Below are 12,718 nucleotides of genomic sequence, written 5' to 3' on the forward strand. Positions count from 1 at the left end.
AGCGCTGCTGGTGCTCAGGGAAAGCAGCGGGGCCGTTCCTAAGGGAAGATAAAAGGTGCCCATCTCTGGTCCCCGGCTGGATACAACCAGCTTCTGTGCAGAGATGGACAAAGCCCAAGGAAAATTTTGTGGGATGTCTCTTTGGTTCACTCGCGTTTTGATTTGTTAAATTACTGTTTACAGTATTTTTTAGAAAATAATCCCATTACTAAAATGAAACAAAAATCTACTAAGGACAAAAATTACCTATTTCAGTCAGTGCTCACAGATTTTAGTGGGCATGTGCCACATTTCTGGTGACGATAGAAACACCCAGGGAGACTGAGTGAGCTCAGACAGCCTAAACCAGAGAGGCTTCGGCTCACTGCAGTCCCTCATCCTGCTACAGTGCCCAGAGGTGTTCCAAGAGGATGTTACCCACAGGCTTGGATAATCACCGCTGATTTTTGTTATTTCCTACCACGAATTCAGTTTTGCTGCAGAACAGTTCTGCAGAGGGCAGGAGCTCTGCTGTGGAGCACCCACTGCTCAGAACAGTTTGGTCCTGGTGTGTGGGTGATTACAAGTGGCTTGGGTTCTGTTTCAGCACCACAGAGCATTGCACAAATGTGTTTAAAGTATCCAGGGAAAAGCTGGAGCTTGGAGAAGCCAACGGCGGCTCCATGCCCCTGCCCTGCCGAGCAGCAGAAGCTGGGGGCTGCGGGGCAGGGCAGCCCCAAATCCAGTCACCGTCACAGAGCAGGGGCTGTGATGGGCACTGTGCCACAGAGACAGCCCACACAGACACCACGGAGAGCCTGGGTGCCAGAGCAGCCTCCCACGGGAGTGTGTCCCACCGCAGGGATGGGCACAGCTGGGTCTGGCAGCGCAGCCCAGGGAGGGGAGTAATCCTGGAGACTGGGCCTGGCCTGGGATGGGGGGCAGAAAAGGGTCTTTTCCAAAGGTCCTTTTTCCCCCTTCATCTCCCCAGCATGGGCAGCAGGGCTGGGGGGATTCTGCCCCATGCTCAGGTGAGCCCCCACCTGCAGAGCTGCCCCAGCCCTGGGCCCAGCACAGGGAGGAGCTGGAGCTGCTGGAGCCAGCCCAGAGGAGGCTCCAGGATGAGCAGAGGATGGAGCAGCTCTGCTGGGAGGAAAGGCTGGGAGAGCTGGGATTGTTCACCTGGAGAGGAGAAGCTTTGGGCTGAGCTCAGGGTGGCCTTGCAGGGCCTGAAGGAGCCACAGGAAACCTGGAGAGAGACAAGTGACAAGGGATGGAGGGACAGGACCCAGGGAATGGCTCCCACTGCCAGAGGGCAGGGATGGACGGGACATTGGACAGGAATTGTTCCCTGGGAGGGTGGGCAGGCCCTGGCACAGGGTGCCCAGAGCAGCTGTGGCTGCCCCTGGATCCCTGGCACTGTCCCAGGCCAGGCTGGATGGAGTTTTCTCTCTGAAATTGTGCTGCTCTAACCCCATCCCCAGGCAGTTTGGGAAGGGCTTGGCAGGAGATGCTGGGCCTGAGTGAGACCCCAGTGCCTGTGGGGGTCCCTGGAGCCCAGCCCTGCCCTCCTTGCCCACCCTCCCAGGGCACTCCCTGCTCCGGACAGTGTGTGGCTCCCACCCTCTGGTGGGAGGGGAGAGTCCAAGGGGCCTTAAATCCCCCCAGAATGGGTGGGAGTACCCAGGGGAGCGGGGCTCCACAACTTCTCTGGGAAGTTCTCTGGTGGGAATTAACCGCCAACTGTGAAAGGCTGCAAGGGAAAACCCACAAAACAACCAAACCCAAAGGCCACCCAGGTGAGCTGGAATGTTAAAGCCTGACCTCAAGGTTTACACTGCAGATCCATCCCAGAGCTTTTGTGGCTTATTTGGATAACGATATCCAGTGAGGCCTTAAGAACCCTGCCACGAGCTCAGCCGGGCTGTGCTTCTACAGAGCACTCCTGGCACCAAACGGGGGACTGGACTCGCTCGGCTCCAGGGGCAGCCTCAGCCGGACAGCAGCAACGCTGCTTCCAACACTCCTATCCAGAATCAAGAGTGGGGCAAGGAGAACAAGAAATCATCTGCACTGGAGTCATTCCTGAGGCCTGGGTTTGCCAATGCTGAGCCAGAACTGCTCATATTTTTAGCAGAGTTTATGTCACCTCCAAAACCTTTTCAGGTCAGTGTCTCCCAGAGACACCCACCAAACCCAACACTGAACAAGTCACTGCACAGCAGCTAAAGAAAGCCCAAGGCAAAGCTTTTCCTGAGTCAGAGCAAGCACTGGAAGACTCTGCACAACTCAAGGCATGGAGGTTGCTTCAACAAGGCAGGACATGGGTACTATTAAAAAAATTCTATCTGCATTCTTGGTAAAGTAAGAAGAATTCCTTGTGATGTTCCTGCAGGGGCACTGGGGTTCAGACCTCTGTGATGGGTGAATGAGCTCAGCTCTAGGTCTCACTGTTCCTCCCAGTTCATCCCCAAGAAAGGGAAGGGTGGAACAGTAGCTGCCACCCCCTGTGCCAGAGCAGGAGCTGGGCTGTGGCAGATGGGTTTGGGCTCCACACGCCCCGTGCCTTCCACTGGGGTTGGGCTGGAAGGGCATTACTGGGCAGGGACCCGCCTGAGCCAGGCTGCTCCAGCCCATCCTTAACTCACACCCAAACTCTCCTGAGGTGACATCACTCATCCATTAATGCGACAAATTAAGTTCAAACTTTTTTTTATTAAGCACATTCCACAGTACAAAGCTTTAGATCATGAACGATATCTGTACAATTTAACAGTTTCAAGAAGCTGTTCATACACCAACTTTCCAAACAGATAATTGGCAAACATAATTACAAGTTAGAATTAGACTATCCCAGTGCTTTGAAACATTAATATCGCAGTAATGTACAGTTGCTCAATTATGGTTAGCAAAACAAAGTCCAGAGTGCAGCCAGGATCACTACCATGAATCCCAGGAGTCAAGTTCCTTGGGTGCCAATCACAAAAGTCCACTGCTATGTTACACAAAGCACAAAGAAGTTTAGACTGCATGTCCAAATACCATTATCTCCCAAGGAAAAACAGGAATTTAAATCTTACACATGCATTTTTAATAAAAGGACTCCGCTCTTCAGAAACAAAGAACCTTTTTCTTCAGGGCTGCAAAAGATCTCTCTTTTTTGAACAGTTTAATAGTAAAGCTATTAGATGAGAAGGGTAAAGTAAGACACTTGCACGAACTACTGCCAAGCTTACCAAAAAAGTGACCTCATGGACGCTCAGGAGCGAGTTTGCTCTTCTGGACTTCATCACATTCGCTCATCTGGATGAATAAATAGCTGGAGTAACAGGGGGAGGGTGGGGAGGGGAGCCCCTGCAGTGACCCCTGGGAGGGGCTGGGCTGGTGACACCTCGAGCTCCCCCGCTGTCCCTCGGCACCGCCCACCCCGGCACTGCACAGGGAAAGGCAACAACGCCACAGAGCCAACAGCTGCTGCCAGCACAGAACAGCACAGACGGACACAGACAGGGAATGGCAGCACAGCCCGTGCCAGCCGTGCCCTCCCCGCACAGCCGGCCCCACGCGCGTGGCACAGAGAAGCCACGGGCCGCCGCCGCCAGAAAATCCATTTTGCATTGCTCCACGTCTCCTCCTGGCCGAGGACAACGCGGGGGGTTGTGTGACCACACAGATGAGAGGGGACACCGTGAGAACTGAAGAAGCAGCTATGAAGGCTCCCTAACAAAAGCATGGAGGAGCCAGGACAGGGCAGCCGATCCTCCTGGGAAACCAGCACGGAATGGGCACGGGAAGCAGAGCGGTGACTGGAACGAGCTCCTCTCACCGTCAGGAAGTGTCACAAATCAAACATAAATAATGGAACTTTGGCCCATGGTATCTTCTCCACTGAGCAGCCAAACTAATGCTACCGAGGACATCAGCGGGGGCTGTGAGGCCCCGCTGGTGTCAGAGACACACAGCTGCAAATCCCGCGGCACAAAAATATAAGATACAGAACATAAATTAAACAGTTTTTAATTTTTAAAAAGTTTAGAAATTACATTTTAAAATATGTAGTTCCCATTAAAAAAAAAAAAAAAAACAAAAACCAAAAACCAAAACAAAAACCCAACTAATGAATACTGAAAACCTCCTTTTGCAGAGACAGTGTCTAGGTAATCATGTTACCACCAGTGCCAGGAGCTGGGACATCCTGCTGCCAAGTGCCACCATGCTGAGTGTTAGTGTGTAGTGTCAGGACACCCTGAGGCTGGCACCAGAGGCTCTGCTCTATGTACAAGGTATCTACATGCTTACACAGTATCCGAGATGAGGGAAGCACACAGGGAAAGAGGGGGACTACAGCAAACATCAGGAAGCGCAGGACGGCGAGTACAGAGCACAGGGCAAAGGAAAAGACAGTGCTATACAACTAGTTCAGATAACCTAGCCTGAATTACAGGGAACCTTTAATTTAAAAGAAATTATTGGTGCAGAAACAAGTAAACTGTAATCCAAAAATATTACTGAGCAACTCAGAAATATTTCTAAGAGTCCAACGTACACCTATGGAACAGAACGGGCTCTGAACCTGCCATGGGGAACGCCTAAAGGACAGTGCTGACTGGAAAGCAAAGCTCTGTACATTCTGGGCATGTGTTTGGCACCCAAATTTCACTGGAGAATGTTTTTGTTTTCTTTAAAGTCAGACAAAAGTGCAAAGCAATATAAATTAGGCCAAGTCCTTTCTTGACTTCTGATTTATATCTGAAAAACAAGCCATCAGAGTTCAGTTTCTACGGACAATTTACATGTGAAGCTTTGGATTTCTCACAGCAGGGAAGGATAGGCTTCTGAAACTCATCTACTCCAAGTCAGTGAATTTGTAGCAAATTCAAAGACGACCACTGAGAGCAGGAAAGATTAAGAAATTTAGATATAGAATTGTGCTGCTTTGCATCTACACAGCATCTAGAACCAATTCTGACTTTAGCTGTCAATCATCTTCAGGCATGTAGTAGCCAAAAATCCAGTAGTTCAAGACTGTGGAACCCTGAAAAAGACAAAAGACAAGTGAACTGAGAGGAGGAACAGAGCAAGCAGCATCCCCAGGTGCTCAGGCCCACAGCATCCTTTGCATCCAGGCTAAGAGGGGGAGGGCAGAGCACGTGCAGGAGGTGACAGGGCTGCTGGCCAGGAACTCCCCAGTGCAGCCCTTCCTGCAGGGGAGCTGCCCCAGGGCTCTGGGCTGGGCTCTGAGCCCCACTGCAGCAAGAGCCAGGCTCTGCATGGCTCTGGTCCTTGGCAGTGACCCACAGGCAGTTTCCTCTCATAAAGCCACACTCCAGCCCTGGTGAGCACAGCCAGGGACCCTCCAGCTCAGCCTCCTGAACCCAATCAAGAATGGCCAGGGGATCGTTCTTCCTTCCTCACTCTGCAGAGGAAGAGTTCTGCACAGGAGGCAAGTTCAGCTGCTTTAATACACGAGCAGCTTGTAGGAAAACAGACAAAACCCTCAAATACTTCGACAATCCTATTTCCAGCCTGATGGCTCTGTTATCAGCTTGGAGGCAGTGTAAGGTGTGAGTGTAATTAAATCTGAGATTTGATTTTACCTGCCACTTCCCAAAACCACTTTTAATGGACTAGGGAGGACTTCCCTCTTCTGATACGACATTCCCACGAAAGGTTAAAACATCCTTAGGCACTTGCCCTTGACTTCCCTTCCCTTAGCCCAAGGCCTAATGCTCAATACCAGAGTATTAGACTATCATATGGTAACAATTTTTATCATGTTACAATAAACAACAGGAATTCAACAGAAAGCAATAAAACTCTCACAGCCAACTGCCAGGACTGTCAAAATTGATCCACTTTGAAGAGCCTCACATTGCAAAGCCTGTAAAAACGTGTGCGGGGCTGCTTCAAAACTCACAAGACTGTGATGTTTGAAAGCTTATAAAACTGTTTCATTAAATGTCATGATGAAATATTAGCTGTTTGACCATAATTTTATGTAGATTTAGGGATTTTGGATTCTGAAGTCAGACAAACCTGTCAAAAAGTGACATCACAGCATCTCTGCAGAAGAGGAAATAGCTGTTAAGGGACTGTCATTACCAACACCAGAACCTGGGGACTGTGTAGTCCCAGCTGTGCCTCCTGGGCCAGGCAGACTGAGCTGTGCTCAACTGCCAAGTGTGCAGGACGTGAGCAGCAGAACTCCCTGCCAAAAGCATCTCCCACTGCCCTGGCAAACCCCAAAGATGGAGCCGTGTGTGCCACGTGGCCAAGTGACACCAGCACGGTGCTGCTCAAGGAATGACAGGAATTTTATACAACTCCTCATTTCTTGACCTGAGGGAGCGGCTGGAGCTGGGCCAGGGCAGGGCCAGGCTGGATTTTTGGAGAAGGTTCTCCCCCCAGAGGGTGCTGGGCACTGCCCAGGCTCCCCAGGGAATGGGCACGGCCCCGAGGCTGCCAGAGCCCCAGGAGCATTTGGACAGCGCTGCCAGGGAGGCACAGGGGGATTGCTGGGGGGCCTGGGACAGGCCAGGAGCTGGATTGATGATGCTGTAGGTCCCTTGCAGCTCAGCACAGTCCATGATTCTGTGTTTCTTTTGTGCTTAAGATACGCTATATGTGGCTTTGAAAGAACTATGCCCAATCTGTAATTTAAAAACAGATTTTGTCCATCTCAAATGATCATTTTAGTTAACAGAAGCAAGCACTGATGCAGGACTGAAAGGCAGATGGAGACTGTTTATAAAATGCAGCCTTTCCAGGTGTCCCTGTCCCAGCCAGGCAGGCGAGCCAGTCCATGAGTTTCACTAAGCTGCCCCTGCAGCAGGTTCTTAAAACCTTCTGTGAAGGGAAGGTTTAGCTGGGATTCTGCACATGGCCCATGTTTACTGCATTAGAGCTCTTCCTTATTCCAGAGCCTAAGTACAGGAATGCTGAGAGGCAGCTCAGCCTGGCAATGTCCAACTGCTGGCTCAGACCCTGCCAAGCAACGTGCCAACAGATCCCAGTGTCAGATCCAGAGAGGATGCTGCCCTGGTGGTTTTAAAAGGAGTGGAGTAGCAGGGAAGGCAGCTAACCCTTCCTGAGGTGAAAGAAACCTCATCTTTTAGCAGGAGCACCTCAAAGGGTGTCTCCACAAGGGCAGGGATTTCCCAGCCAGACACAGAGGTCCTGCAGGAGTGCAAAAACCTGAGGAATACATTGCCACAGCAGGGACAAGTATATCCAGAGAGAGAATGAAAATCCCTTCTTACAGGAAGGCTTTCCACACCACGTTTAAACCAAGTACTCATTATCTACTTCAAATAAAGGAAATCCTTCCTGCTGGGGCAATGTCACTCCCAGCATCTCTTGCTGTGGTGTCTCCATTCCTTGGAAGCACTGGCAGAGCCTGCTGTGCTTTGGAAGGCAGTGCCTGCGTTTGCAAGCCCCAGCACTCACAAGCAGGCGTAGTTTGAAGTGCAGTTGTTGGCAGAGAGGAGAATCCACATGCCCAACAAAGGGCTTTGAGCACTGACTGCAGTGACTGGGAAAGGGAACCAAAGTCCAGCGAGTTCTGGGCTCTGTTTCAGACAGCTCTGAGCTGTGCTGGTGAGCTCTGAGAGCTCTCCCTGCCACTTGTGCTCCTCACAGAGCTGCTGTTCCTGCCCCAGGCTCAGATCCCTGCAGAGGCCCTGCACTGCTCCTTGCACAGCTCCCCACAGCCAGCAGGTACATGGAGAGCTCCCACCAGCTCCCACTTCATGGGACAGCTGGAATGCCTGTGCCATACACCAAGGCTCCTCAGTTCCCAGCAATGCTGTGAATACATGACAACTCTCTTTAACATGCCTGAACACCCAATTATAACCATGAGGGTTTACAGAAGGGGGAAGCCAACAACACATGCTGGAGCATGACCACACAAAGACTAGATTGGGAAAGAAGTGGCATAAAAAGGTTTTATTTTCTTAAGGAAAACCTCAGCTTGTTTGACTAAACCAAGCTGCAGGCAAAGGGAACGTTTCAGACATTTCCCAGACCCAGCCAATGAGGGAGCCTTACCTTCTGAGGGCAGTAAAGTGCAGACTGTTATCTGGAGATGTAGGTGTATGTTCTAGATGGAGAGCGGGTCTCGTTCTGGGCACTCGGTGGCACATTTAAGAAATCCCAAATCAGAATTGTATCGTCATGGGAACTACTAATGATCTGGAATTCATCAAACTGGAGCCTAAAGACACGTCCTGAATGTTCCTGTGGGCAAAAGAGGCAAGCAGTCAGCAAGGCAAGAGGGAAACATGGCAGTGCACTGGTATCACACAGGGGTCTGGACACACAAGGTATGGTTAAACTCTGCTGTGCTGACTAAAAAACCTTCATAATTACACACAGATCGAAGAAAAGCTGCTTTTGTATGTTAATTCTTTACAGAAAACACACGGCTCCCAAATCTAGTGTTGTACCCTGAGCCTCCCTCAGTGGGCCCAGCCCAGCCACAGGCTGAGATTATTCCAGATGGAAGCTGTCTGTCCACCAAGGAGCAGCACTTTCGGCCCCTGGCTGGCACGGATGCTCTGCCAGGGCTCCTTCTCCTGCAGAATTCTCTGCTGACTCTGTTTTTGTGCAGCCCCAAACAGCACATCACAGCTCCACCCTGCTGAGAGGATCCTCAAGCTCACACAGCAGCAGCCAGGAATTCAAACACTGCCACGAGAAGGGGAGCACATGCGCCAGCAGCTCTTCCAACAAATCTCAAAGTGGTACAGGAAGCCCAGAAAAGGCTCTTCCTTTAGTCCAGCTTATCCACGCTCATTAAATTTAAAGTGAGGACTCTGCCTTTATTGGAGAACTAACCCAAGCTGGCAGAGTGATCCCCAACTCCAACCTGAGCTACAGGATACCCACAGAACATAGAAACAAAGAATTTTTTCATTATAAATAAAAGAATAGTTAAATCTCATCTCTGTACCAAGACTACTGAAGAGAAAGAAAAAGGAGAAGCATTTCCAGCCACATAAGCACTTCTCCAGGTGTTGGAAAGGCCAAGCACATGCATCACCTACAGTCAAGGACTCTTGAGTTGCTATGGGCTTGTCAAACTGACTCCTGAAGTAAAGTTCCACACACATTTGGGTGGAAAGAACAAGGAATTCATTCCTCCATCTCTTTTTAATTAAGTCTGCTGTCATAAGCCAAAGCCCTCATTACAAAGAAAAATATACCTTAAGCAACTTAAGCCTTAAATGTGACTGTCCCCTGAAGGGCTGAGAGTTCCTGTGGCAATCTGCTGGACTCGGTCTCCCTTCTCCCTTCCCAGCTCTTCCTTCCAAAGTGGAGGGTTAGGAAAAAAGTTTGAGAAAGGCTCACAAGATTTTGCCCCTTTTTTAATAAGAGGAAATTTAAAAGCAGCCTTACGGTGATATTAGGGAAACACACCAGTAACCAGAGTGATTTGATACAGTATCATGATGATTTCTTTTTCTTTTAAGAGTATCTGAGAATCTCAAACCAGATAAATTTCATCTTTCATTTAAGCTCAGATGCAAATCATTCAGGATATGACAATAAATTTTTCTTCATTCTTAAGCACTCTAGACTTCATAAACCATCCTGACATTCCCACCTGTCCCACAATAACGCATTAAAACACCCCTGACTACTCCAAATTAATTAATTTGTACTTACCACTAACGTACGCAAGCATAACGTACTTGCTGGGGCACGAGGGTCAAGAGCAGCTTGCAAGTCCCAAACTTTAATTTTCCTAAAAGTAAGAGAAGAAAGTCATTATGAAAACATAGAAAATAACATCCCAAACCCCAGAAAGCTTGGCAGGTTTTCCCTACAGCTACTGCCTCAGGATCAAGCACATTTAGAGAAATACTAATGCTCAAGCTTGTAAAAGCCAGGTAGTTTTGTGTTTCTTTGCAGCAGCTATTCCAGTGATGGCTCTGTGACGGCTGACAATGCACACACAGACCCCTCTGCAATGTGGGAATGAAGCTGGGCCCACCAACCCCAGGCAGACACTGAGTCCACATAAAAGGCTACAGCCAAACCCAGTCCCAGAATTGTCTTCAGTAACTCTCCAGGCAGAGAAAGAAATGGAGAATTTGGATATGGATGCAACTGCCATGAATCCACAGTGCACTGCAGACACTGAGCAAGCCAGAGGTGCTCTGCAGAGGAGTCCTGCCACGAGTCCCATAGAAATGGTCTGCAGACTCCTGAGAGCCCCACAAGAGAAAGGCTACATTTTGGGAACTGCTTCAGACCTACCCATCGTAGGCTCCACTAACAATCCTCTTGTTGTCGAACCTGATGCATCGAACCAGCTCTTCATGGCCTTCTAATACTCTTAAACAGGCACCACATTCAATGTCCCAGAGCCTGGGGAGAACACAGGAGAAAGGCTTAAGCACAGCCTGGTTTGCTGTGGGAGGTATGGAATTTGCTTTAAAAAGTGTCATTCAGAGCAGCTGCAGTACACATATCAAAATAACTGTAATCATTCAAAATCACATGCCAGTAAAGCTCAGATATGTGTTATTCTGGGAAATTACAACAGAGATTTTTCTGTTCTCTGTAAGCCATTGATTAGAAGTTCAGAAAATTTACTGAACAGGGAGCAATGCCTTCCCCATCTCTCCCAGCAGACGACAAGGTGATACAGCAGTAGATAAGAGGTTTCATTCACTCTGAAACCTCAGTGTCCCACTCTTCCACGGGGTTGTGAAACGTTTACTCCCACACTGAGGTAAGCCCCATTCACAGACCATCAGCTCCAATGGCAAGCCATGCCAAGGAAGCTTTGCAGCATCAGAGTTGAGGGAAATCCTGATTTCAGGACAGAAGGCCCCTGTCACCCACGGCCAGCAGCTGGTGGCACCCACCTGATGGTGTTGTCCGAGGAGCCGCTGACCACGAGGCGGTCCCGGTACTGCAGGCAGGCGATGCCGCGCTTGTGCCCGTTCAGCGTCCGCACAAACTCGCACGTGCTGGTGCTCCACACCTGGGGACACGGGACAAACTCCCTGAGAGCTGCACCAAACGGCTTCTGACTGCACGAGAAGCCACTAGGAATTCACAGACAGAGGCTGACAGAGGACTGAAAACCCACAGAGCATCTTCAGAGGCAAAGGGCAGGGCGCGGGCACCAGTGGGGATCCAGCAGGGACAGAGCCACTGGCACTGCTATGGCACTGAGAAGAGCTGGCGGGTGTATCTGAAATATTTTCAGGTGGCAGAGACTGCTCCAAATGATTTCAAAACCTTGATTACACTTTGTAAGTTAAAAATAATTTTTAAAACTGGAGTTAGCAAGCACAAAACCCTCACACTTTTTTACCAAAGAAACTATTAGGAAGTTCTTAGTAAGAGAAACGGCCTTTAAGCTTGGTCTTAACCTTAAAGGATTCAGTCAACTTTGCCCATTTTTAATGAACTGTAATTGAAATTGTAACACAGAGTATAAAGTGGCTCATTTTCCAACACAGAGTGCAGCAGGATCTCTGGCAGAGATTTGGATATGGAACTGCCAAGAACTTCTTGGCCCAGGCTCAGGCAGCTCTGGTTCACAGAGGGCAGGATGGAAATGCCTTTGTTATATTAGTGCACTCTGGGTAACTCAAATCTTCTGCCATGTAACAGCCTTCAAATCCAGCCTCTGAATCCATCAAACATGGCACAGCCTGGCAGAGCTGCTGGGAGGGAAGGTGAGGTGAGGAAAGGCATGGCTGAGGAATTTAATGTCCGGACAGAACTGCCAAGTGAAATTAAAAATACCACTGGAAAAAGGCACAGGATGTGCCACATTTAACAGAGCAACTGATCTCGAGACAAAGAGTTCAAACAGAAAATGGGCTTTGCTTTTCCATGAAAATATTCCAGTGCAGCTGTGTGCCCAAAGTCACCAAGAGCCAGCAAGAGGACACTGCTCACTGAGAGACACCAGAAAGGCCCTGGAGCAGAGCTCTGCCACTGACCTTGATGGTCCTGTCCCCCGAGGCTGACACAATGTACTTGTCATCAAAGTCCACCACGTTGACAGCAGCGCGGTGTCCCACCAGGACGCGGCGCAGGGTGATGTCTGTGGGGGAGGCCATGTCCCACACGGCGATGGACCTGTCCTTGGAGCACGTCACCATCAGCCCATTGCTGAACCTCAGGTGGAGCACGGCCTCGTTGTGGTGGATCAGCGTGTTCAGAACTTCCCCTGTATTTACATCCCAGACTCTGCAGGAGAGAGCAGTGTTATCCCAAGGGAAGCGATGGCTCTGCGGGGTGAGAACAGGCACACGCCTGCTCCGGTCTCCAAGGGAGAGCTCTGGCTGGCTCACCCATGGCAGGGCTTGGGCAGGGCAGGAAGATGGGTGCTGGAAGTGTCCTCACTGCCAGCAGAACCGCAAGTCAGGCAGCGCTCCACGTGTACTGAACACCCTCTCAATAAGAGTCACAACTACAATGTGTCAGAGGGCACTAGAAGAAACCCTAACTGAAGAAATTATTGCAGAGTTGGCCATCAGCCACTCCAAAACTTCAGGATATGCCTTGAATCCCTCAGATCATATTCCTTCAAAATTCCTAATGCTAAAAGAACAAAACAGATTTTGAACAAAAGTTATTTAATATGATCCTTTGCCAAGTATGAGTATCTTGCTTCTGGAATCCAATATCACATTAATCGTAAGGATGTTTTCTGATATTCAGAGATTATTGAAAATATTCCCAGCCCTGATACTCAAATTATTTTTGC

General features: G+C 49.5%; 1 protein-coding gene across 5 annotated transcripts in view; it reads right to left on the minus strand.

Annotated features, from left to right (window-relative positions):
• Window positions 1–2,674: 2,674 nt before the first annotated feature.
• FBXW11 (F-box and WD repeat domain containing 11) overlaps window positions 2,675–12,718 on the minus strand; it is a 56,955-nt gene continuing 46,911 nt past the window's right edge. For all 5 annotated transcript variants that reach the window (XM_068205443.1, XM_068205441.1, XM_068205444.1 and 2 more), the window contains 6 exons: window positions 11,949–12,198; window positions 10,857–10,975; window positions 10,243–10,353; window positions 9,649–9,727; window positions 8,029–8,217; window positions 2,675–5,014 (listed from right to left, as the gene is read on the minus strand). In XM_068205443.1, the coding sequence (XP_068061544.1) occupies window positions 8,056–8,217; window positions 9,649–9,727; window positions 10,243–10,353; window positions 10,857–10,975; window positions 11,949–12,198 (721 nt within the window). In that variant the 3' untranslated portion in view covers window positions 2,675–5,014; window positions 8,029–8,055. The remainder of the gene's footprint in view (window positions 5,015–8,028; window positions 8,218–9,648; window positions 9,728–10,242; window positions 10,354–10,856; window positions 10,976–11,948; window positions 12,199–12,718) is intronic.

This window comes from Anomalospiza imberbis, chromosome 15 (assembly GCF_031753505.1).
Source record: "Anomalospiza imberbis isolate Cuckoo-Finch-1a 21T00152 chromosome 15, ASM3175350v1, whole genome shotgun sequence".
NCBI classification, from domain to species: Eukaryota; Metazoa; Chordata; class Aves; order Passeriformes; family Viduidae; genus Anomalospiza; species Anomalospiza imberbis.